At 47.6% G+C, this 25,260-nt stretch overlaps 1 protein-coding gene across 6 annotated transcripts in view; it reads right to left on the bottom strand.

Annotated features, from left to right (window-relative positions):
- Positions 1-16,240, bottom strand: part of bbc (choline/ethanolaminephosphotransferase 1 bbc) — a 74,902-nt gene extending 58,662 nt beyond the window's left edge. For 2 of the 6 annotated variants that reach the window (XM_089556031.1, XM_089556035.1), the window contains exons 1-3: positions 15,833-16,216; positions 2,487-2,861; positions 976-1,107 (exon numbers count right to left, since the gene is read on the bottom strand). In XM_089556031.1, the coding sequence (XP_089412157.1) occupies positions 976-1,107; positions 2,487-2,861; positions 15,833-16,069 (744 nt within the window). In that variant the 5' untranslated portion in view covers positions 16,070-16,216. Of the gene's footprint in view, positions 1-975; positions 1,108-1,242; positions 1,375-2,486; positions 2,862-15,832 lie in introns of all 6 variants that reach the window. The other 4 variants (XM_089556019.1, XM_089556040.1, XM_089556012.1 and 1 more) reach the window with 4 other exon arrangements.
- Positions 16,241-25,260: the final 9,020 nt, after the last annotated feature.

Genomic DNA, 25,260 nt, shown 5'->3' with positions numbered 1-25,260 from the left:
TGTTGAGTCACAGAATGAAAAGGGATTTCCATGAGGCTGCCAATCTTAGGATGTGTTGTTGTGGTTGGGTGCACACCTAGCCTTGGTGACTGCCAGGTCATGAAAAGGAGTGCTGAAAAATGCCCCAACGATGACCGGGAGAGCAAAGCAAGGCAGGGCATGTTGCTCTGTCTCCTCCATTTCCCTGCTGTAGAAAGATACGACACTCCAATGTTTCCACTTCTCATTGCTGGCCAAAACGGCTTCTGATTTCTTGATAGAAAACTGTGCTGACTGGGTGCTTATACGTGCACTCACAGCATTTCCAGAAACACTTCTACACGACTGGTAGAGTGCCACAAGCCAGTGTTGAGATCAGATACAGCAGGAAACAGTACTGCAAGCTCTCTATGTTACCAGAAATCATCTCACGCCACCCAATGCCAGTCTGGGAAAGCGACAGCCAGTTAGCACTGCGGCCCCCCTTGTTGCGACCCACCTCTGGCCAACTTATTAGAACAGAGTGTGTTTTTCGCAAGGTCTTTCAAAAACCGTAGCTCAGCTTTGTAGTGACACTCGTGCCACACAGCCCGAGTACAGGACGTCACACAGTGTTAAATAACATGCAGTTTTCATACGCAGAACCAGGCACGGGATGGAGGCTCCACCCCAGCTGGTCAACCCCAACATGCAACCACAGTTGAGGTTAATGTCTCCAATGCCATGCAAACTGCCACCACAGAAAGGTTATGGCAGTGGTATTTTGCATCAGATTGTAGCATGCATGCCATTTCAAGCCAGGAAAAAACTGTGAGGGTTGTTTGCACTTCTCCATGCATCATTCCACCCCCTCAAGCAGTGTGGTGCAGCTATGTACAGAGGGGGGCAGAAATCCGTGCCTCGGCCGTGTTACGCAAACACTGCAGAGGCTGCAGTCACAGCAGCCACGCTGGAATCGGCATGCAAAGGGAGTGCACTCAGGCAGTGCCTACTTACGGCCACGGTGGAGCCGTTTTTGCCCACTCCACCCGAGAGAATGACCGCCACGTCCGTGTAGCACATGACGAGGGAGACAGAGAGGGCCGCCGCCACGGGGAGCAGCCGCAGCTCCACATTGAACAGGGGCAGCTGAACAACACCACCACCACCGGAGAGAGAGGAGAGAGGGAGGGGTTAGGAGCCGTCACCAGCAGCAGCAGCAAGACAGCAGCCTGCCCACAAACCATCAGCCCCCCCCCCCCCCCCCCCCCCACACACACTTACGGCCACTGTGGAGCCATTCTTGCCGATGCCCCCTGTGAAGACGGTCCCTGCGTAGCTGACCAGGGCAACGCTGCCTGCCGCCACGCCCACACACAGGGGCAGAAACTGGAGCGGCAGCTCAACACAGGGAACCTGCAGGGCCCATCCTCACACACTCCCCCCCGTGCCAACACTGGGCACAGTGCAGGGGGCGATCTCTGTGGACGCCTGTCCCCCTCAGCACAGGTGCCAGTCCTTTTCAAACTTCCCCAGAGGCTGTTTCCAGCCCCAACCCTCTGAGGAAACTCCCCTTCCCTGGCCAGCAGTGTGTGTGCAGCACATCTAAGCCACAGGCAAAGCAATCAAACCAACTGCACTGGCCAAAGTGGCCCCTCAGGGTCAACAGCCCTGACCAAGAGGGTCTCTCGGATGATGCACACTGCTGGCGGCATAAAATCACACCCCTCAAACATGTGCAGCTTATCTTTGCAAAAAAAAAAAGAAAGTCAACACACCAGCTTCCTCAAAAGTGCACAAATGTTACTCACTACAACTTGTGCAACACTTCATTTCGACAGTGATTAATATTGTTACGAAGAAGAAGATGAAGCGGGCAGTGGCGCGGGACGGAGCGCTTGCGCTAGGCCCACAGCCATTAAATCATATTATCGTCTGTCATCATGTCGCCCTTTTCCTAGGCTTGCCACCTCGTAACAATATTGGTGTAACAAATAAACATCCTGTTTTTAACCTTTTCTTGTCGGTTGATTGCTAGCAGTCTGCAAAATTATTGGTGGCAATGGTGACACAACACCTTAGTGTGAGATGATGAAATACCTTGATGGTGATAAAATTTGCTCTGCAGCAATGGCACAAAATCCTTAGAGTTGGATAGAGAATGACAATCTTGAAGGCACTCGACTTAATAGCCTTTGAAGGTGCCCGTGTGACAATGGTCATCATCATCAGCCTGACTAAGCCCACTGCAGGGCAAGTTCCTCTGCCATGTCTCTCCAGTTAACCCTGTCCTTTTCCAGCTGCGGCCACCGTATCCCCGCAAACTTGTGATTCTCATCCGCCCACTTAATTTTCTGCCGTCCCCTGCTACGCTTGCCTTCTCCCGGAATCCACTCCGTCAAGGACCTTAAGGACCACCGGTTATCTTGTGCCCTTGCGGGATAGCCGATTAATGTACGGGTGCAAAGACGGAGGGGCAAAGGACGTGCCTGGCCTGCCCTCTTATGCCTGTGGGAAGCAGTGCCCACCTTGGTGGCCCAGATGTCGGGCCCGAAGAGGGCGGACACCAGGTGGATGAGCATCACGGCAAACTGGGCCTCGGTGACGTCGAACTTGCCGAAGCGCAGCGTGCCCGACACGTACGTCTGCCAGTGGGCGCAGTAGAAGAGGGCGATGGCCACGAAGCACTGGAAGAACATCCAGGCCGGGTAGGAGCCCAGCTTCACTGCGATGCACACGGCCAGGGCCACAAACACGGTGGAGATGGAGTCGCAGCCGTGGTCAAACAGCTCGCCCAGCGGGGAGTTGGTGCCCGTGCGGCGCGCCTGCTTCCCATCGCACGCGTCCAGCGTCTGGTACACAAACAGGCCCAGGGCGCACAGCACAAACGCCCACCGGGGGACCTGCACACAACAGTCGTCCTCTCGCTGCATCCTCCATGGCATCGAGTCTAGCACACAAATGAAACACTGCGCTTCTCTGTTGATATGGCGCACTCTGGGACACTCATCGATTCCAGCAAACGTTTTTGGTGAAATGAAACACCATCAACATACGGACAGGCAACGTTATGCTTGTTCTGTCGTAAAATAAATGTTAAGCTCATGTCCACAGAATAAAAATTTTGTTGAAGAGGAAACGCACCACAAGAGACAATCCATTGTGGCGAGAACTAGCATGCGTTGTTTCTTATGGCCAGCTGACGGGGAATCTGAAATATTTTGCTAGGTGGCGTTCGTTTTGTAGCGGGGTTCGACTGTACTGAATCCTTCTGCACACTGAAGGAATCTCCAGTGATCTCAGCACAAAAACACTCACAAAGTCTCTCCTCCAAGACATGATAGCATAAATGCAATCTGGGCCTACACAGAAGACCCTTGAAAATCTCCACTGTCAAGTTTACTCTGAGGGGGGATGTTCTGCTACTGAAAAACTGAAATGCATGATAATGTTTACTAAAGCATCACTGTTTTGACCTTCAGCTGAGGTCAAACCATGAGGAAGAGACACGGCTACGCGGACAGGTCTCCTTTAAGCGCCACTCAGCTATACCACTAGGCTCAGCCAACACGCGTCGCTGGCACTGGAGAGCGCATCAACTTCCATCCACTGCCTGCTCACAGTCCACGTAGCCCCAATCCGTGCTTTCACTCCAATTTGAATGCAGTTCACCAGCTTTAAACACTGGACAAATGATATGTTATCTACAAATATCTATAATGTCTAACATTTCTGTCCCTCTTTAATAGCACTCGTTCGAAGGACTCTTAGGCCAAACCATAGCATAGCTAGCTGAAATGGAAGAAAAATGCACCCCTTGGCAGTTTCTCTCTTTCGAAGGAAAGTAAAAACAGAGCAGCAGATGCTGAGCCAGCTCACATGCTGGTGCACCACCAGAGTCCAGCAATGGCACACTAAGCGACTGTGTTTACCTTCTCTGTTGCTCACGCATGGGCTGGCTGCCATTTCACCCCAGGGGGCTCCTCCTCTATGCAGAACACAGAGGAGGGCATCACAGCCCCCTTGTCCCCACAAAGTGGAAGGTGTGCTCCACCACTCAGACCTCGAGTAATAGCACTTGGGGGAGGGCCATTTTGCTGCATATTTCACTCAACCCAAACATGACCCACAGTTTGTCTCATTTATGTCAATCAAACGTCAATTACAGAACACGGAAGTATGCAGAATGCGAAGGCACGCTTTGTCATTGCACGTTGCCAAGCAGGGGACTCCACAACAGCCTCGAACAACTGCTTCCCACTGCGAAAACCCATGAATACGAGGAGCCCTTTGCAGGAGTGAAACGGACACTCGGCACAAAGGGAAAGCAACACCTTTCTCCTGAACTGTGTTCAGAGATGCTTGTGATAAAAGACCCACTCAATGTTAGGTTCACTTTAAGGGGCCACGAAACACATTTTCATTGTATTGTTTTGCCTGCTGGTCACATAGAATAAGTTATAGTCAGATCACTAATATCGTTTTTTAATATTTTAATCAGTTTGCAAAAACAAATTCATGGCGCTGGTGGTGTCACCACACAGTGACGGTTTTCAGCAGTGGATGTGATATCATCAGGTGGGATGAATGGACAAAGAGTAGATAGATACACTGCAGATTGCGTTAATAAGTGAAGATACATCTCATCATGTTTTTGCGTTTCATATTCGATCAACGCCAATCTTAGAATACGCAAGCACTGCTTGGTTCCCGCAATCTACCACTAACATCCCTCGGCTTGGGAGAGTGCAACGAAAAGCTGTAAGGTTCATTCATAACAAATACAAGCCCCCTGACTCCCCTACCGATCTTGCTGCATCATCTGGCCTTCCATCACTATTATCTAGGGCAAAAGAATCCCGCCTGAAATTTTTATATCAATTATTACACAACAGCTACAGTGTCTAAATAAATGTGTCCTTCTCACAGTCACGGCAATCCGGGCACAAGCATGCGCACACGCTGACCCATGCCGAACAAACACTGTCAGGCATTCGTTCTTTCCTTTGGCCATCAGCAGCGAATGGAATGCCATGTCGGACTCACCAGCTTCCTTCACCTCGAGATTATACTCCAGTTTCATACATAGCTGTCAACACTGCCAAAGGTACGAAAATAGTCCGCTGCAAAAAACAAGCAAAATGTATCCCTCGCGTCGTGGCTGAGTGGTACGAAGCATTTTACAAAGGGCCTAGGTTCGACTCCCGGCTTGGCTCGGTTTTTTTTTTTTTCATTTCTTTTTTATTCTTCTTATAATTATCATTAAGTAGAAAGTCGAAACTGTCAAACTCTAATGAGTACTTTGAAAAACACTGCGCTATTTACTTGCACTGCTTACTCGTTTCGAAGGGAAAAAGCAGTGTAGTGTATTGGCGACGGACATGATTGCGAAGTGCTGTTCTCGGGCGTTCAGTGACTCTTGTGCATGCGGCACACAATGAATCATTAATTGTGTGGTGATAGAATTCAGTGCTGCGTCGATTATTCCGAGCAGCCTCGGCTAGCGGGAACCTGGCATTGATCGGCGTACTCAGCGGCTTTAAAGTGAGCGGCGTCTGATTCGGGAAGTCTACACTTTTGAGCTGTTGTCGCAAGGAAAATTTTTTGAAGTGCTTCCGTTCGTAGTAATATTTTGTATTAGATGTCGGATTCGGTGTGTTATGGGTGTGAGCTAGTGCGGTGAGATGGGGATTGTTGAAAGCTGTGTATTTGGGCCGTGAGCAGAGATTCCGCTGCGCAGGTCATCGAACTCAACAAGTGGTGTCGTATATTAGCGCTGCAGTTGACATTGTTATTGTGAGAAGAAGACGACGAGGTTCCTGAATAGGCGCACAACGAGGCTGACGAAGCTCGCTGTTTGTTCTCCACACAGTAGCTCGTCATCGTCCTCTCGCGGTAACAATACAAACGAGTAAAAATTCGGGCATCGTACACACCAATGAGATGTAAGCGTAGCGTGAGTGAACGTTGTGGCTGGCATTTAATTGTTGGCATCCGCTCTCATGTCTTTGTAAATATCATCTTTGTAACTAAAGTTGTCCATTTGCTCGATCGTAATCTACTACTGTTGTTTTTCACTGCTGCCACAACTCACAAGAGTGTAGAAACTGGTGCTGTAGGTTATGGAATGGTATATATAACATTTCCTAAGCGTATCATGTGAGTGGCCTAGAGCGGTTGTACGGTCGGTGATTTTTTACAGAAAAGAGAACAGCGCACCAGGTCTCGGAGGAAGGAAACGCTTCAGGTGAACCACTCAAGCAGACGACATGACCGGCCGGCCTGCGCGGCCGGCCTAGCTGCGAAAACCTGATACAGGAGGGACCGGAAAAAAAAAACCCAGAAAACTAAGGCGCTCTGTTTTGTAGAACATAAAAGAAAAAGCAATCTTTTTGCAAAATAAAACACCGTTATCATTATACTGCAATATCAACCTACATTTACTTTAATTTTGAGTTCATTACGATTTTTGCTTTTGATGCACTACATTACGATGCGGACGAGGAGCGCAAACAGGCGCCACAGCCTTGGCTGCGTTGACTGCTGTGTATGAAACGGAGTAGAGTAGAATGTAACAGGCATCACTACAGTGCCAACAGTCCCACATTTTACCAGACGACTGCCCAACAATTATTTATCGACATCGCTTAACATGTTATTTTTAAGGATGGTTGCCTCCCGTCACCTTCTTTTTCACTTTCTTCTAGTTGCTGTTGTAAAATACTTCAAATACTAGCATGTTTGCTGGCATGAACGACTGCTGTGTTTTCTTCTTGTTGCAGTTCTGAATCTATTCTTTGGTAACCTTCCTACTAGTAGTTATGTAACTAAGAGTTGTCATTTTTGTTGATCTGCTTGTAATTTATCTGTATTATTTTGAACTTTATATTGTACTGATTGCCCACGTGCTATGGTCTCTCACTGAGATTGTAAATAAATAAATCAACAAAACCAGCACGTTTGCACTACGTAGTAGCATTTCGAAGGAAGCAAAACAAAATCAGAGGCTCTGGATATTGTCGAAGGACTGCACACCTCTCTGTACACATCTATCGAGCCATTGCATCCTACAAGCAAGGAGAAGGAAAAAAGACATTCACTTCACATTTACGAGTGCACATCGTCAGCTTGAGGAGGGCGCCACGTTCCTGTCATCAGTGGCATGGTACGCGTTACACTAAAAAGTATCTCGAGTTTGGATAAGTCAGGGGATGTGCAAACTTCCGCTCAGACAGGCTACCCTGACTGGTCCCACCCAGTGTCCTCATTGGGAGAGCGAAAAGGGAAGCCCCGCCAAAATCACCATCACTTGGCATTTCTTCACTGAACAACTCCCGTTCCTATACATCCCTTCCTTTTTGAGTCGGCATCTGCGTGCCATCAAGCAGCCCCTTTAAAGCGACTCAGGGACGCAGTAGTGAAGGGAATTCAACCACCTGGGGTTCCTTAGCTTGCACTGACATCGTGCAGTGAACAGGCCTCTAGAATTTCACTTCCATCGGAATTTGACTGCCGTGGCCAGGATCAAACCCTTGTCTTTCGGGTCAGCATCTGAGCACCATAACCACAGAGTCACCACAGCGGCTTAAAAGAACCACTCGTGATAAAAAACTCATGTGATGTGGTCTCTACCCTACAGGGTTCCTCATCTTTGAGTTCTCTCGACTGACAGAAAACTTGTTCTTTCTTATTCCTCATGCTGCCCTGTTCTGTGCTGTTAAGTCTTGTATTGAAGACAATAGTGTCATCAATTTTCAAAACACCTGCCGCTTGGCCGCTGATTATTTTATGACGCTGGTGGAGATCTACCTTCGTAGCATTTCATAACTAAGTCCTTGCGGCAGTGTCAGCATTAGTTCTTGTGAGGCAACTGTACTTGCTGATATTTTCTTGGCCAGCACTGATTGTGATCTGGTTAGATGACGAGATAGTTTAGGTATGTAAACGACTCTCTGGTTTTTCTTAAAGAGCAACCCAGTTTGAACCACACAGGCCCCATGCAAGAGCTTTATCAGTCTTTCAAATAACATGGGAGGTGTCTAAACTTCGCTCATGACCAGATTGGTTCGATTTATTGGGGTTTAACTCTTTCGTTACCACGCCACTGTGCTTCGATCACCGGTGATCGAAAAATTCGAAGCGCTACGGCAGCGCGACCGCGGCCGCTACGGACTTGCTGAGTCATTCGGTTTGTTGTTCACACATTAAACTTCAACTTCCTGTTTAGTTTATGTTTTTGCCAAAAAGCGACAATTTTTGAGACGCGCTTGAAGTTGGGTGTGCGGCGTCGGGCGCTCCGAACAAGCCGTCATCATCGGGAATGGCGCTCGCTCGAAAAAACCCCGTTCCACTCAATTCCGCTGCGTTTGCACCACATATTTTTGATGTATCGATTAGCACGGACCCTGACGACGATGCTGTATCGTCAGGTATTGTTTCGAAGCCCAAACTGGGCAACGAGAGCCCAGAACGCTCGCCTGTGCGTTCAGATTCCTCGTTCCGGTCTGTTTGTGCGAACCGAAGCTCCTCATTGTAGCCGTTACGGTGATGTGGCGCCATCTAAGTTGTTCTCCAGAGACTACAGTTTCGGTTTCTGCGTAGAGAGCAATTTTCCCACGACGCGCGAATTTTTGAAACGCCCTTGAAGCGGAGGGTACGGCGCGGACGCTCCGTGCATGGCGTCGGGTGCGCAGACGGCGCGCGCTCGGAAAAACCTTGCTGCGCGCAATTCTACTGCGTTAACTGCAATTATTATCTATGCTACGAGTAGTAGAGTCTCTGGTGACGATGTTGCATTGTCGGATTTTGGTTCAGACGCTGTAACTGCGCAAACCGATCCCGGAACGTTGGCCTGATAGTTTCGCTTTCTTTTTCCTGTCCGCTTGTGCGGGCGCATCTGGTTTGTTGTTCAGACGGTTAGTTCCATTTTCGGCCTAGTTCGTAATTTCCCCGCCAGTCGTGCATTTTTGAAGTGCCCTTGGAGCATAGGCTTATTGCGACATAATACGCGGTGAGGATGGCGTCGCGTCGAGGTCGGGCGCTTCGCGCGCCCGGAAGAGTCCCGCTGCACGTGATTCTCCAGCCTCTGCAGCTGATTTTCAAGATCCTCCGAGCAGCAGTGACTCGGACGAAGATGTTGTAACGTCGGATTTCGATTCTGCAGCTACATCGCAGCTATACTTATCGCATACTATATATCGCAATATCACACCTATACTTGTTGTGTTTTATATTTTTTTTTTGAATTTTTGACGTAAATTAAATAAGTTTTGATTTGTATTTTTTAAACCGCGCTTACCAAGCTTTCGTTTGGCGCATAACATTACACTTCCAATTTTTTTTTGTTGGACTGTAAAAATCATATAAAGGGCACTCTCAAACGAGCCTTTTCAAGAGGCATGAAGAAAAAAAATTCTAGCTCGAAAACTATTCAAGTTATAATTTTCAAACTTTAATGCCATGTTTTAGAAAGAATTTGAATTGTTTTGTAGTTTCTGGAATTTTTTTAGTACAAGTGTTTGGAAAGTTATTGTCATATAAACACAAAACTTTTCTTCTTTTTTACTTTTTGTTGTGTTTACTGATTTTTTTTCACAGCATTTCAAGCAGAATATGTGTTCAAATAAATTTCATTAAAAGTGCATTCTATCTGAATTATTGTTATGCATTTTATATAATTTTATCTATCACAGCTTTTCTAAAAAAAAATTTTGTCTGAGACATGTGAAAAATGGTCGTTTTTCCCGTGGTAAGGAAAGAGTTAACATCCCAAAGCGACTGAGGCTATGAGGGACGCCATAGTGGAGGGCTCCGGAAATTTCGACCACCTGGGGTTCTTTAACGTACACCCACATCGCACAGCACACGGGCCTCTAGAATTTCACCTCCATCGAAATTCTGCCGCCGCGGCCAGGATCGAGCCCGCGTCTTTCGGGTCAGCAGCCAAGCGCCATAACCACTGAGCCCATACCTGATCAGAATAGATTGCAGTTTTGAGATAGTGACTTGACCAGATCATCAGTGCTGAATACACTCCCGAAAAAGACTTGTTGACATTTGAATCCGCACATTCCAAGACTGTACAACAGACCATTGGCACGTTCTGGTGCAAAACAGCCTCAACTATCAGGTTGGTAGGCTGTCAGAGACTGACCCAAGTCAGACCGGCAGTTGTCCCTTCTATTAATGGCCACTCAATGCACTGTGGTGCCCCACACAAGTCACTGTGCCCCCGGAGGAAGAAACGCGTCGCTCAGTTCGTCAGGCTGAGGTTGTGTATCAAATTCCCCTGACCTGTGGGAATGGACCGGTGTACAAATGATTGACTAAGGGATAAATAATAAAAAAAGATTAACCTTACAATGCAGCCCTTTAGCTATGCCCGATAACCCATGATGGCAACACCAAACATTCTGAGGCCAAGTCATGACCAGATGGCTTTTCTCATAAGGTACGAAACATACCGTCTGGTCAGGAATCATGGCTTGATGGTTTGGTTTATTGGGGTTCAACGTCCCGAAGTGATTCAGGCTATGAGGGACGCCGTAGTGAGGGGCTCCAGAAATTTCCACCCCCCTGGGGTTCTTTACATCGCACAGCACACGGGCCTCTAGAATTTTGCCTTCATCGAAATTCGGCTGCTGCGGCCGGGATCGAACCCGCGTCTTTCGGGTCAGCAGCCGAGCGCCGTAACCACTGAGCCACCGTGGCGGGCCCATGGCTTGATGAGATTCACTGATCATGCTAAAACACAAATGACGTTATCTCATCAAAGGAAAGAGGTGACTGACCAAGTCGTACCAGTGTCTGACATGAGGATACAAATCTTCTTTCTGAATAAAATTTGTCCTGTCCTCGTCCTGCTCTTCATCACTAAGTGTTGTCGCAGCACTCAGAGACTGCTCAGAGGGGGATTGCTGCTCTGTGTCTGCTCTCATGAGATCGTGTCCTCAGGAAAGTGTTAAATGATCAGGTGCCCTGTGCGATCGTGGCGGCTGAGACGCTACTGCAAAAGATGAAAGGGAAAGCGCGGCAAAGGGCTGAAAGCAAAGCAAGACCAGCAGTCATGCCGTGCGTGAACAAGGTGTCCCACAACCTGAAGAAGGTGGCGGGAAAGTACAGTGGTGTTCACAGCACCGTCCAAACTGGCAAAGCTATGCGCCCGCATCACCAATCAGGGAACAAAGAAAAGTGGTGGTGACAAGAAGGCGGGATACAAAGGGCCTGGCATGCGCGTACTCACACTGCCAAGCTTTTATCAGAAATCAAGCATCTAGTTGACAAATGCGATGGCGCTGAGAATCGCCTTCGTAGATCGAACCTAATCTTTTTTGGGGATTCCGGATGCAGACGGCCCGATGTGAAGAACATGTTATTTCTTTGTGCTAAAACAGAGCTTGGAATCTCAGTCGACACCCCGCCGATATTGAGCGAGCCCAATCATCAGAAACGTCCAATCATCATCGGTTTGCTACGGTCGCCATGCTGGCCGCCACAGCCATGTGGCTGCCTCACAAATTATTCCAGCTGAAAACAAGAATGTCGGAATTTGTGCAGTATATATATTTCACGGCAGTGCAAATTAAGTTCACCTGAACAAGGGGGTAAAAAAAATTAGCTGTGCTCAATAAAACGCCATTGTTATCAGCGACATTGTATTCTTGTTTTGAAACACTGCTACCGAGGCTATACACCTCAGTGGAGAGAGTTCGCCAAACTCCCTTCGTGCCGAGTGCGTTCAGCAGCGTCATTCACGATGCGAATCAGACTACTCGTTGAAAATGACTTGCTTGTCTGACAGGGGCATTACTCGAACTGCACCCTCGCTTTCCTCACGCCAACTACTTACTTTGCGGTGACCGTCCTGATATTGATTGGGAAACCTTATCGGCATCTTCCGGCCAGTACTTCCTGCCCTCACCTGACCCAAGCAGTTACTCGTGGTGATAACATCCCTGATCTCATTCTTTGCTCAAATCCTAGAGTTGCTTCAGGCACCACCATGCATTAATGGTTTAAGTGGTCACGAAATATTAACCTTCAGCTTCACTGTTCCTATCCACCAGCCTACCACCAAATACATTTGCGATTATAGCAAAGCCGATTTCCGGACTATTAACACAGATTTGGCAAAATTCTTCCTCTTCTTCCACCAGTCAGCATCTACCGTTGAATAAACGTGGCTACTCTACAACCCCTGTCTCGTTCATCGAAAGATATGTCCTCCTTCTCCGTGTTTGCAGCGATTCGAACAAACCCTGGTATTATTAATAAATCTCTAAGACAAGCAAAAAAAGTGCCTATTCCGTGCCACCAAAGTTTCCACTCCTGTTAAAGAATGGCAAAGCTACAGCAAGTTATACAAGGCTACTACGAAGCTCCAGAATGAAAATTTTTCACCATGGCCTTGAAAATACCATCCGCGTAAACCCAAGGAAGTTCTTGAACTTGGTCACTCCTGGCAAAAAGCATTCACACAATATTTCCTTGGTAAATCAAGATGGCTTGCATGCCACAGAAGATGAGCAGTCTATTTCACGTCAGTGCTTACCCAAGAACCCATCCTGCATTACCCGATGCAAATTTTTCACATATCACATCCAAACTTATTAGCAAACTTATTGAAAAGCTCAACTTTTCGAGTTCACCTGGACCAGATAACAAACACTAAGGTACTGAAGTCCATTTCTAGCCGCATATTGCAAATTATACGTAACAGCGAAATTCCGAAAGACTGGAAAGTTACCTAAAGGAGGCAATCGTTCCAATCCCTGCGTCCCATCTCAATGTTCTTGAACATATCTCAGATAGCATCACACCTCGACAACAACTCTTTCTTTTACGATAAACAGCCCGGTTTCCGGCCAAGATTCTCCTGTGAATCCCAACTTTACAGCAGACCTTAATCTCGATTCTTGTTTCCGAAATGACGTCATCTTTCTTGATTTTTCAAATCGTGTTCCACATCAGCTATTATTCACTAAACTTTCATGCCTTCATGTTGATCCCTTAATATTATCACGGATTCATTGCTTTCTTTTAGACCGCTCGCAATACACTTGTTATAAGCAATCAAGATTCCGGAATAACAAAAGTCATCTCAGGCGTACCCCAAGGCTCTGCTCTCCTCAATATTTATTAACCATCTTCCAATCGGCACATCATCGAATCTCTTTATCGTCGCATTTCCACTTACCAGTCCCTGCTCCAGCACGACTTAAGTCTCACTGAATCACAGTGTTCCAAATGACTTGAAAGTTTCTCGAAACCTGTGCTGCCCGCATTAAATTCAACAGCCCTCTCTAAAACCGTGTCCTATCGTTACCCCTATCAACCACAAACTAACCTGGTCAGACCACATTCAAAAATGTAGTGCTTCCAAATCACTCGCTAAGATCCCTCCTTTCGTTCAAAAACTCACCAAACTCGAAAACGCACCGGCAACCTGGATGCATATCTAATTAATACCTTGGAATCCATTCAGAATCGTGCGGCCCAGTACGACCCTTGCCTCAGCAAAACTGGTAACAGAGCCTCCCTCGAGCCACTGGAAATCCGCCGAAAAATTGATTTTCCTCATCGACCAAACTCTCTCTTACAGCCGCCACTTCTCACCGCCATTTTAATTCAATGAGTGTTCAGCACTGAGGCTTTCAACAGGTCCGTTTTTCCCAGCACAATTGCAGCATGGAATGCGTTACCCGAATCAATAGCCTCCGTTTAGGACTAAACTTGCTGCCCATCTCAACAGCGATTTTCTTTTTGCATAATTTTTATTCTTTCGAGTTTATGTGAGCAGTCCATGTAGCGTTTTTGATAATATTGCACTGCTTATAGTCTGTTTCAGGAGTCTCTGAATTTTGCTTTGTTACAATTTATGGTATCCTTGTATTGTTATTGTATTGTAGTGCCTATTACTGACCGTTGATATATGTTATTGATCCCCCCCCCCCTATGCAGTACCCCACTTAGGGGCCTTTAAGGGATAATAAGTGCGATGAAGGAACAGAGCGCACAAGGAATGGGGCAGACAGAGGAGAAAAGTGGACAGGGACCACTTGGCAGAGAGGGACCACTTGAGCAAGTGGGACCATAAAAAAAATGAAATTTTAATTAGAACCATGAAATTCAATATTTCGGATGGTTCCAACTGGGTTTTGAAATTGGTTCCAATGGTGCTCTTAATGAGTCTGCATACACACAGGTTGCACGTGACGTCCCTTCCGCCCCCACCAATGCTGCCGAACCATTCGGCCGTCCGCCTTGCGATGCCTGGCCACTCCTCGGACACTTTGGATTATTTTCTTATCTCTCGGGCGCGATGCCTGCTCCACGAAGGAATGAACCATTCAGTGCAGGCTACTGGTCTGAACTTATTCAATCGGCACGCGTACGCTAAGCAGACAAAGTGAAAATTTGTGACGATATACAGATCCGTACACGCTGCGACTGGGAGTCGACGCGACGATGGCCGTTGATGTGTTCCTTGTGGCCCAGAAAGGATGTGGTGTGCTCTTTCCAGCTTTGTGAAGTTGGAAGAAGTGAAAGCCTTCAAATCAATGGCGGCACGCAATGATTTCTACAGCACGTGGGTGAGAAGCGTATCTCCGATGCGCAAGCAACGAGACGAAAAGCTCAGCATCGGCACGCCGCTTTCTCTGCCGTCATTGCTCGCTGCGGTCGTGGCGATCCGAACCGGCTTGCCTAGTGCTGTACCTAGGATGCAGCGACATGGGACCCAGTGTCAGACAAATTGGATGGCGTCAATCAAAACAGCAACATTCAAGAGTGTAGCCATTGCTTCCCACATTCTCGTAAACATTCAGTTGACATTCTCGTAAACATTCAAGCCTCTTACGTGTCACAAAGTGCACTCCACAAACAAGTAAATTTGGATTGACTGGTTCCAAATCGTCGCGCTCAATGCGAGCCAGCCACAGCTCGCGCAGATTCGTACTGAGTCATGGAGTGCTGGCACTTGCATGCCTGCAATTATCTGACGAATGCAGATGAAGTTCGTGTTAAACGGCTTCTTCTTTCTTCACCTGGAGCTGCCGCTACGGTCGTAGCAGCCAAGGATGGCACACAAAACCATACCAAATCTACGGATGGTCGAGAACCGACACGTTGCAAGCTAACATAAGCAGCGGATAGCTAGAGACGGTCTGGTGGCGGTAGTTCGGCAGCATGGCCGACTCGCAACCGACGGCCACCGGATGTGACGTCGGTGCAAGCTATGTATTGCTAAGGTGCAAAAGGAAAACTGATTTGTGAGGACTGCAGAGTGGCGCTGAGCCAACATTTTCACAGGAGAATTCAAACTGAGGATTGCATATACTTTCATGGAAATCAACACATAGATGAGCATACATCACACAGAATACGACAAACAGACACTATTAACACTGGCTCATGTATACGCGCATCCACAGAACACACTTTTGTTCCCTACTTATGAGACTCTCGTACTGGGGCCAGTGGCGCTTGCCTACTGAGTGCACTTATTTCATAAAATTTCGACCACAGTGATTGAGCGAATGATGAATACAATTTAGTAGGTTTAGCTGCTGACAGCTTTTTTTTTTTACAATCGGATTTTAATTCTGCCTTGTCTGTTTAATCTGCAAGTGTTCACATGGTGATGTCCAGTGGTCCCACCTGCTTACAAGTGGCGCCACTTGGAATCCTTTCGCCCGAGGGTGCACCGAGTTCCTTCACCAACTTACACACATACTTCTTCTCGCACGTGGGGCAAAAAGGGAGAGATTTTGTGCTGTATGTTCAATGCACCCGAGGAGCAAAACCGAGCTCCACAGCAACGGCTTTCCAAACAGGATCGCGGTTTTAAGGACACCGAAGGGCGACCTTTAATTACCTCCTGCGTGGCCGTCGGGCTGTACCACACGAGCACCAGCGATGTGGCGATGTTGACGAACAGTCCCGACAGCGTCATGAGGTTGGGCGCCAGCCACAGGGGGCACTTGCTGGTCACCCAGTTCCAGAAGGGCTGCATGAACGGGTCCGCGAACGAGGCGCCCGAGCAGCTGTACTTGTGCTCGGAGAGCCGCCGCAGCTGCTGCTGGCTCAGGATGTCACTCGAGCCGAAGATCATGGCGACGGCCGACCACCACTATTCACTACTGCCGCACGCCTCGCTGGCAGCCATCACCACTCCGACCACACATTCAGCCACAACACTCAGCCAAAGGAACGGCCGCCGCCGCAGGGAGGAAAACGCCCGACTTATTACGGTGGATGAATAAGACCGAACCCTTTAAATCGGGTGGCGGCTCGTGCCACCTGGCTGTGATATTTTGTACTCAAAGCAGAATGAAATTTCGGGCACATGTTCTAGTTCTTTGTCGCGATGTGCAAGACATTACTATAGATGGATCAGCATGTGGTATTGCTTACGACCGCTAAGTTAAAATTTATCTCCGCTGTTACAGTTTCGGTTTCAACTATTGGTCTTCACTAGGCGGTCAGATGCCGCATTTCTAGTAACGTTGGCCACGGGGGAGAAAGGGGAAATTAAATTGCGCGGAAGTTCCGGTTACGTCACTCTGGTGACACGCCATTGCCACGCGCGTGTCAACCGCGGGATGGGGGTACTTTAATGGGAACACGAGAAAATGAACAGCCTTCTTTTTTGTTTGTGAGGTTCAACCCATCCGGGTCCTCTTTAATGGGGGGGTTTAGTTTGTTGTTGACACCCGTTCCTCCATGTTGACACCACTGATCTCCACTAGAGGGTTAGTGAAGCTACCGGAAGTAAGGGGCCCTGTCCCGAAAGTCAGCCTTTGGCAGTGCACAAAATCGGATCTCAGCACGGTTTTTCAGTTTCAGTTTTGTTTTCCTACTTAGCATTTCGTCTTTTCGTCGTTCTCGTCTTTTTACATGACAATGCCTACCTGTTGCGCCGTCAACTGAGCGAGGAGACCAGCGAAGTCTTCGGGAAAGACGTTTCAAAAATAAGGGTCCATTGCATCGTAATGGGACAACACTAACAGACGACAGGACGTCGCTACACTCAGAGCCTCGCGTCTACTCGGCTCGGTGTCGTCTCGTTTGCCTTGCTTCGCCAACTCTGCACTTTACTGTGGTGCTTGTTGCCACGCTCAGGCCCAAGTTATGCTATCACTTGCTGGCTGAAAGAATAGGTGGAAACATTTACTTTGCAGCGACCATTTTACCGAATTATGTTTAGACAGAACCGGAGCGATGGCTAGGCTACTATCTTGTGAGGTGTCGAAGTGTTCGGTTGGTTCACATTAGCGCCTCCAAAAGGTATGGTACTGCTTTTTCGACAGAGCGTGTCATGTAGCTGTTTCGTATTGCAGCAAGTTAAGCTCTGAATGGGCTTTAATTCGTGGTGCTTGGTGCAGTTGAGCGCTTCTCACGCGCACTGCAGCATTCGTCTTTCTTGTCAGTCGCTCCTCCCGCGCTGTGCACGCCTTTCCTTTCCTGCATGAAAATTCGGTTTTAAGATGACCTAGCCTCATCGTCATTCCACTGCTTCTCCTTCACGCTCGGAAGGCGAGAACCAGACAAGGACATAGTGTTTAATGCACGCACTCTTTTGCCGCGGCAGGGTGAGACCTGCATGCCTGTTTTCTTCTGTTTCTCTGAAATTACAGAGTTCTGCACACAATGCTCATATTTCTCGCGTTCAGCTTGCTTGTTCCTTTCATATAACAGCAGAAATTACACGAGAACAACGTAAAAAAACTGAGAACGAAAGGGCGAAGCCGCGGCAGGAGTTGTATCGACGTTTGCCTCAAGAACTGGAAGCAGTGGTCTATCACGGCTCCATGGAATAATGAAATCTTGTCCCTGGAGTTCAAAGTAGCCAGGGAGCCAACCTAAAATTTTCGTCGCCAGACAGGTTTCAAAAGTAGCCAGTTAACCATGCGTCCAACGTTGGGTGCGTCAGCTCGGTCGGGGTAGAGCTGTTGTGTTTGTTGCGACTGAGAGAAGGATGAAGAGAAAAGTGCACGGGCCTGCGGTGAGTGAGTGAAAAACATTTACGTGCCTCCGCAACCTGCTCTCGACGCAATAAATGTTTTACAATCCAATCCAATCCAAAAATCAGGTTTTAGCGGTGGGCCGATGTCTTCATGTCTTCGGCCTCTTCACAAGGTCGGCGCCCCTATTCCAGGGCACCGCTGAGTCTTGCTGCTTCGCAGGCGTGCTGCACCAGTGCCCTTTGGGCCGTGAGCTCGCTGCTGGTCAGCAGGCCCTCCCATTGTTCCGCATTCGGGTCATTTAGCTTGTGAAATGCTCTGTTACGTTCGCATTCCCATGTGATGTGATATAGCGTGGGGGTTGCTCCGCACCACGGACATGTGTCCCTGTATTGTGTAGGGAACATCTTATGTAGTATGTATAAATTGTGGAAAGTCCCTGCTTGCAGTCTCCGCCAGCAGACCGCCTCGTGCTGTGTTAATGATGTGTGCGGTGGTGGGTATTTGAATCTCCGCCCTCTGTGATAGTTTAATATTTCTGCATACGTTGGTTCCACCGTCATGGGGTCCTCCAGGGTTTCCGACTGCCCTGCTCGGCTCGTGATCTCGCGAACTAGGCTGTCTACCCTCGAGTTACCCTCTATCCCGGTGTGTGCCTGTATCCAGAAAATCCTGTGTCTTAAGGTCTTATTTGGAAGCTTTGCTTCGAGGAGGATCTTCAGCGCTTCCTTGCTTATTTTGCCCTGTATGTAGTTCCTACATGCTGCTTTGGAGTCTGTCAGGATTATCAAAGACTTGTTCCTACGGTAACCTTCGGCCGCCGCTAGAGCTACGGCAGCTTCCTCCCCCTCCGTTACCGTACAGTTTCTTAATGTCGCGCTGCTAAATGGTTCCCCCATGTAATCTACCACTGCTGCCGCGACTCGGAACTTTCTGGTCCTGTGGTCCCATGGATAGAGGGCCGCGTCTGTGTATACTGTGTTTTCCATTGTGGCTAGGTTCCGCTTCACATAGTCTGCCCTGGCCTGCCTTCTAGCGGCATGGAGGTTGGGATCCATGTTTCTCGGCAGAGGGCTGATGTCCAGTGTCTGGCGGACCTCGTCTGGAATGCTAGCTGTTCTATCTACGATCCCTTCTACATTGTGCCCTAATCTCTTTAGGAGCTTGCGGCCGGTGGCTGTCTGCTGGAGCCTGGCTATTTGCGCACTTAGCTGGGCTTCCGTTAGTTCTTCGAATGTGTTGTTTAGGCCCATTTGTAGCAGCTTTTCATTTGATGTGTTTCTTGGCAGGTGGAGTGCCGTCTTGTACGCCATTCTTAGCAGCGCCTCCGTCTGTTCTTTGTCTTTCTTGGTCATGCGGTGGTATGGCAGCGAGTACGTGACTCTGCTGACTATCAGGCTTCTGACGAGCTTGATCGTGTCGCTTTCTTTCATCCCGCTTCTGTTCTGTGATACCCTCTTTATCATGCGGCTTATTTGTTCTGTTGACTTCTTGAGTAGGCTAATTGTGTAGGTATCTTCTGCTTCCTTGGATCCACATGCCCAGGATGCGTATCATATCCCTTTCTGGTATATTTTGGCCTTCTAACTTTACTGTCAGTTCCTCCTTGGTAGGGTTGGACCCTACCCTAAGAAGTTCCGACTTTTCCGTGGAGCATACTAGGCCCCTTTCCCTCACGTACTCTTCTACACACGTTGCTGCTTCTTGCAGTCTCTCTTCCTTTTGTCCTAGCGAGCCTCGATTCACCCAGACCGTAATGTCGTCGGCGTACATCGCGTGCTGGATGCCATCGATCTTGCTGAGTCTTCTGGCCAGTCCGATCATTGCAAGGTTGAAAATCACTGGTGAGATTACGGATCCTTGCGGCGTGCCCTTACGTGGGGTGGTAAAGGTGTCGCTTCGCAGGTCTCCCAATCCCACAGTCGCTGTGCGTTCTGACAGGAAGGATCTTACGTAGTCGTGGGTTCTTCTTCCGCAGTTGGCGTTGTTTAGGCCTTCCATAATGGCCTCGTGGCTAACATTGTCGAAGGCCCCTTTGATGTCCAGGGCCATGATAATGTTTTCGCCAGTTCTAGGTGCCGTGTCTATGATCTCTTCCTTGATCTGCAGCAGGACGTCTTGAGTCGACAGGTTCGCCCGGAAGCCGAACATGCTGTGCGGGTACTGTTCTTCGTCCTCCAAGTATTGTTGAATTCGCCTGGTGACGATTCTTTCGTACAATTTGCCAAGGCACGACGTGAGGGAAATGGGTCTCAGGTTCTCAATCTGAAGCTTCTTGCCGGGTTTGGGTATCATAACCACGACAGCGTGCTTCCATTCCTTCGGCACCACTCCCTCTGCCCACAGCATGTTGGCCTGCGGACTGGCTCAAGCCGAGCCACCACCGCTGCCACGTGCAGATTGGAGAGAGTGAAAGAGAGAAAAGACGCTGAAGCGGAGTATTCTGCGAGGGAGTGCGGCGCCACTTGCAAGTACTCTACTTGCATGGAGGAAAGAAAACTCAGGAGAGGCCCTTCGTACTCCCCATGGAGGAAAAAAAACTAGGAGAGAGTGCGCTCAGCCTCTGCAAGCCATCCTCCTCTGACGCCGCTGCCGAGGGCCCTTTTGCGCACTGACTCGTGGGAAATAGGCCCTCCGCAGTTACCAGACTGCCAACCAGCGGTGCTTTTTAGTGAACGCCCGTGCTCCGATGTAGCGCAGAAGCGCAGCGCCTGTGTTGCAGCTTTGGCGGAATGCGTACCGAGCTCGAGGTTGTCTGAAGGCTCCGCGTCTCAACACCTCTGTTGATTACACTCTCGAGTTTTTGGGTGCACTGTAGAAAACTGCAGGTAAACTTTTCATCAAAGGGTGCGGCCGGGACCTCGTCACTGTTCAGCTGTGGTTAATAAAGAGAATAGAGAGGAATTCCTTTCGTCGTTATAAACACATACGGAGCGTTTATTTCAGCGCATGCTATAGGCGGAGAACTCGAGAGTAGGCGAAGAAAACGAGCCTCTAAAAAAGGGCGCAGTGGCTTCCAGAGCGCCCACGGCGCACGGACGTGTTTAACGAGCGCTCCGGCGCACTGCGAAAGATTCTATTTCTCGGGCAGGCGGACTTCGGCCCGCCCATGGGCCCGCCGTTCTCCTCTATTCTCGAGGCACAAGTCGCGCCGAGTACGCTCGCGCACATACGCGATTCCGACGTGAAATGCAGCAGTGAAGTATTTCTCTCTCTCGCTGTCGAGAGAGAGTGCCGGCGGCTTTACGTCTGCTCCTGCGCGGGGTCTCCCGGCCGCTGTGCACAATCACTTACAAAAAAAAAGTAAACTGTATGTATACTACGTAGCCGCGCGCACGCACCCTAGTAGCACGCTTTGTTGCCTCAGTGTGGCCACAACGTTACCTTCTAACATTGCCTTAACGTGGCTAGCGTCCTCTTTTTGCCACGTTAACGCAACATACATAAGACAACGTTGAGACAATATTGCTCCAATGTTACACCAACTTTCAGTCAATGTTAAAGCAACTTCTGGAGACAATATTAATGCAACATTGCTACAACATTTTCTTAATGTTGATACAACTTTTTATTCGCACACATGCAACATTCCCACGACAATGTTACTACAATATTGCTGCAATGCTGTCATAATGTTTCAGAAACATTTAGACAGCATTCTAAATTACTGAAATATTTCAGCGACCAATAATGGCTGCTGCTCCATAAAGTGATCTCTTGAAAGACTAAACTGTGTACAATGGCATCATCATACCAGAATGGTTACAGCAGCTTAAGGTTACAAGAATGAGCAATTGAGCATTACTCCTTGCTACACAGTAATGCGGTGCTTGCTATAGAATACAAATACAAGACTGCACTGCACAACACATTGTATTTCCATACTTTCCAGACCGCTTGCTCTAAATAAATCCTTAAATGTTACATTCATTAGCTCTCTACCAGTGCTCCTATCGTTTAGATGCAACAAGATTCCATGACATGGTTATTCCGACAATTAGACTGATTTATTTAAATAGACAGAAATATAATTTCGAAAAAGGAAGCAGACTTATAATACACTCAACAATACAGCTTGAAAAATGCAACACGAGGGCTTACATTTTCACGGATATGATTTATTTATTTACTTCATAAAGAATTTTGCAACAAATCTAAAAAAACATGTGAGCTACTCGGGAACAAGAACCAGAGCTAATGTTTTAAACAGTTACTAGGCACATTACCATAGCATGAAAACGTGCACACACCTCTCAACTGGCATGTTATAAATACAAAACACTTGAGTAAACTATTTACACAACAATAGCACACCTTGAAAACATGCACCACCTGGACTTTGTATTTCCCAAATATAACACATTCATTTTGTGCACAAAATTGCAACAAATAAACAAAGTAGCAGTTCAACCTAGTTGGCCATTCAGAAACAAGGAGCAGAGGTATTATGAACAGCAGAGTTAGTTGTTGGGCTGTTTAACATCACTGATTTAAGTGCATAGTTTTCCAACCCTACGGAACACACACACACAGATACATGAGCCGCCGCGGTGGTTCAGTGGTTATGGTGCTCGCTGCTGGCCTGTTAAGACACGGGTTCTATCCTGGCCGCGGTGGTTGCATTTCGATGGAGGCAAAATGCTAGAGGCCCATAAATGCAATCTGCATGCAAGAGATCTAAAGAATGAAGACAGGTTCCAAACTTGTCAAGCACTGCAGTGATTGTACAGAGATTTTCAAGTGCGAAGATCCTTAGCAGAAGCAGACCACAAACCACATGTGAAGCGACAGAGACGCATCATATTAAAAAAGCTGGTTCACAATGTGCGAGCAATACTTCAATTGTATCATATAATGCAGATATGAAGTTTCTTTCATAGTTTTTATGATAAAGGCTGGTCTGAGGGCATTTAAGCAGTGTCTGTGCCGTTAAATAACCAGTTGTCAGTGAGCGCTGTGTTTTATCCTTCTTCCCAACTTCAGTAAAACGGCAAGTTGGTACATACTTGAAGAAAACAGCGCAGCAACAAGCACAAGAGAGAAGATGGGACAGGTCCTGACCAGCAACTGAAGGTTTATTGAAAAGGAACGCATAAAATATACTCACTTTACAACCAAGAGCGCACATGAGCTGCGCAAACAACACCGATAAGCTATCAACTTCAGTCATGGTGGTCAAGATTCAACAGTTCACAGTCATGAACGACTGTCCGTCCTTGTTCATGATTGTGAACTATTGTATCCTGACCACCATGACTGAAGTTGACAGGTTATCAGTGTTATTCGCGCAGTTTATGCGCACTCTTGGTTGTGAAGAGAGTATGTTTTATGCGTTCCTTTTCAATAAACCTTCACTTGCTAGTCAGCACCTGTCTCATCTTCTCTCTTGTCCCTGTTGCTGCGTTGTTTTCTTCAAGTATCCTTCTTCCCTTCTTTGGTCATGCACCGTTGCACTGGAAAACTACAAATTTAAAGTACTGTCAACATTTGCCTGAACAATTTAGCACGTCTAAAATATGCTTGTCTTCTGGTAGCCTCCAGCTGCTCACGATGATGGTCTCTTCTAATTCATGATGTCACAAGCGAAGCTGCATCCCTGCAAAAAAAAGAACAAAAAATTTCTTAATATAAGCATACACGTCTAATAACAAATCTTCTACACTCCTCAAGGAACACAGACATTGGACAGCTCTGTTTAAAGAACTTATGTCCAGTCACTTGGCTCAAACCAAAATAGTGAAAAAAAAAAATGCCCTTCCCTGGCACCGCGAGCATATTTTAACAGCCTGAGCAACAAATTGTTCTGAAAGTGGCTAAAAAATGCATTCATTACATAAAGGAGATCGACTATTCATGCCACCTAAAATTCCTCCAAAGCAAGCAAATAATTTATAAACAAAAATTCCCATTCCCGCACCTCACAGCGATTGCCAGTGCTGCTGTCTCGCTTGAATCTTGCCTTACAAGCGGACATACTGATGTCATCCATGGGGACGACCATTCAATTGCTTAAAACCACAAGGGCGTTTGTAGATGAAGGCGTAGCCGGCTGGAGGTGGTTGCACATCACTCCCTTTGTCTTCCCTCAATTGTGCCATGGCGGGTGGCCAACAAAGTAAACCAAGCGAAGAGGGCAGGCCCAGCCTATAGTCTTTTTCAGTCTCACTGCTGTGCACAATTTGAAAGGCAAAGTTGCTAACGGCCGATTCTTCCTGGGCTACATAAGCTAGATCACAAACTGATGATGGGTGCAGGGGTCAAGTGGATGCAGCTAGCACAGGAAAGGACTAATTTGGGGAATATGGGAGAGGCTGTTGCCCTGCAGTGGGTATAGTCTGGCTGACGATGATGAAGGATGATTGAACACCAATGAATATTTCACTTTTCTTACCTTTGGCGCAAATCGCTGCACAGTCCCATAAATGTTGGTTATAAGGGTATACATCTGATTGGGAATGAGAGGGCAAAGACTAGTATAATGCAGCAGCGTCAGTTTCGAGTGAAAGAACAAATTCTGGTTCCTTGCTTAAAATGCCGCTGGATTTATACTATCTTCCAGTAGAATGCATGAGAACTGGTGTAATGCCCTCGCACAAAGTGCAGACGTTAAGGAACATGCACATGTTCTTCCAGAGAACGAAACATTCCAAAGTAATGGTAATGACCATCGGTCATCACTGCTGGATCAGTATGCCTCTGCGTCTTTAGTAATTTTCTAGCATCCGTGGGTAACTCTGGATGGTATGGCTTCAGCACTTTAAGCAGGGAATGCAGGTGAGAAGCAGGCTATTAATTGCCCACTCGCGCAAGTCGTGCTCTAGACATTGAGTAGCGGCACCAGACTCAAGTGTCATCCTATCTTCATAAACCACCAACTCCTTATTGTCAGAAATCCGCGACAACTCCTATGTTGCCCTTTCTATGTCAGAGATGCTGCTAGCGGTGCTAAAATCCGACAAGTGAACTGCGGCTTTCAACTGCGTCCTCGCCTGGCGCTGATAAAGAGGATAAAATAATATTATGCGATCAAAAGGCATCTTGATACTGTTCCGCTCATGTTGCGTACAATCTGCTGCCATGACCATTATCAAGCCTAACAACAGAAAAACAGTTTTCTAGTTCGTCGTGAACAACCTCTGCTGTTCTTCGGCGTCGTTGCTGAATGGACACTTCGCTTACCGAACACTTCATTCTCTTCATGATACAACGAATGTAACACTTTATCAAACTATCACGAAGAACCAACACAAGTCACAGCACAACAATGGAAGTCTAGAAATCACTCACCATTGAGGTCATCCTCTGGGCAAGCCTTCGTTGTTTCAGCTGAATTCCAGTG

The sequence above is a fragment of the Amblyomma mixtum genome, chromosome 1 (genome assembly GCF_055824585.1).
Source record: "Amblyomma mixtum isolate Tamu chromosome 1, ASM5582458v1, whole genome shotgun sequence".
NCBI lineage: Eukaryota > Metazoa > Arthropoda > Arachnida > Ixodida > Ixodidae > Amblyomma > Amblyomma mixtum.
Note: the sequence above shows the minus strand (reverse complement) of the source record. Positions and strands in the feature narration are given on the sequence as shown.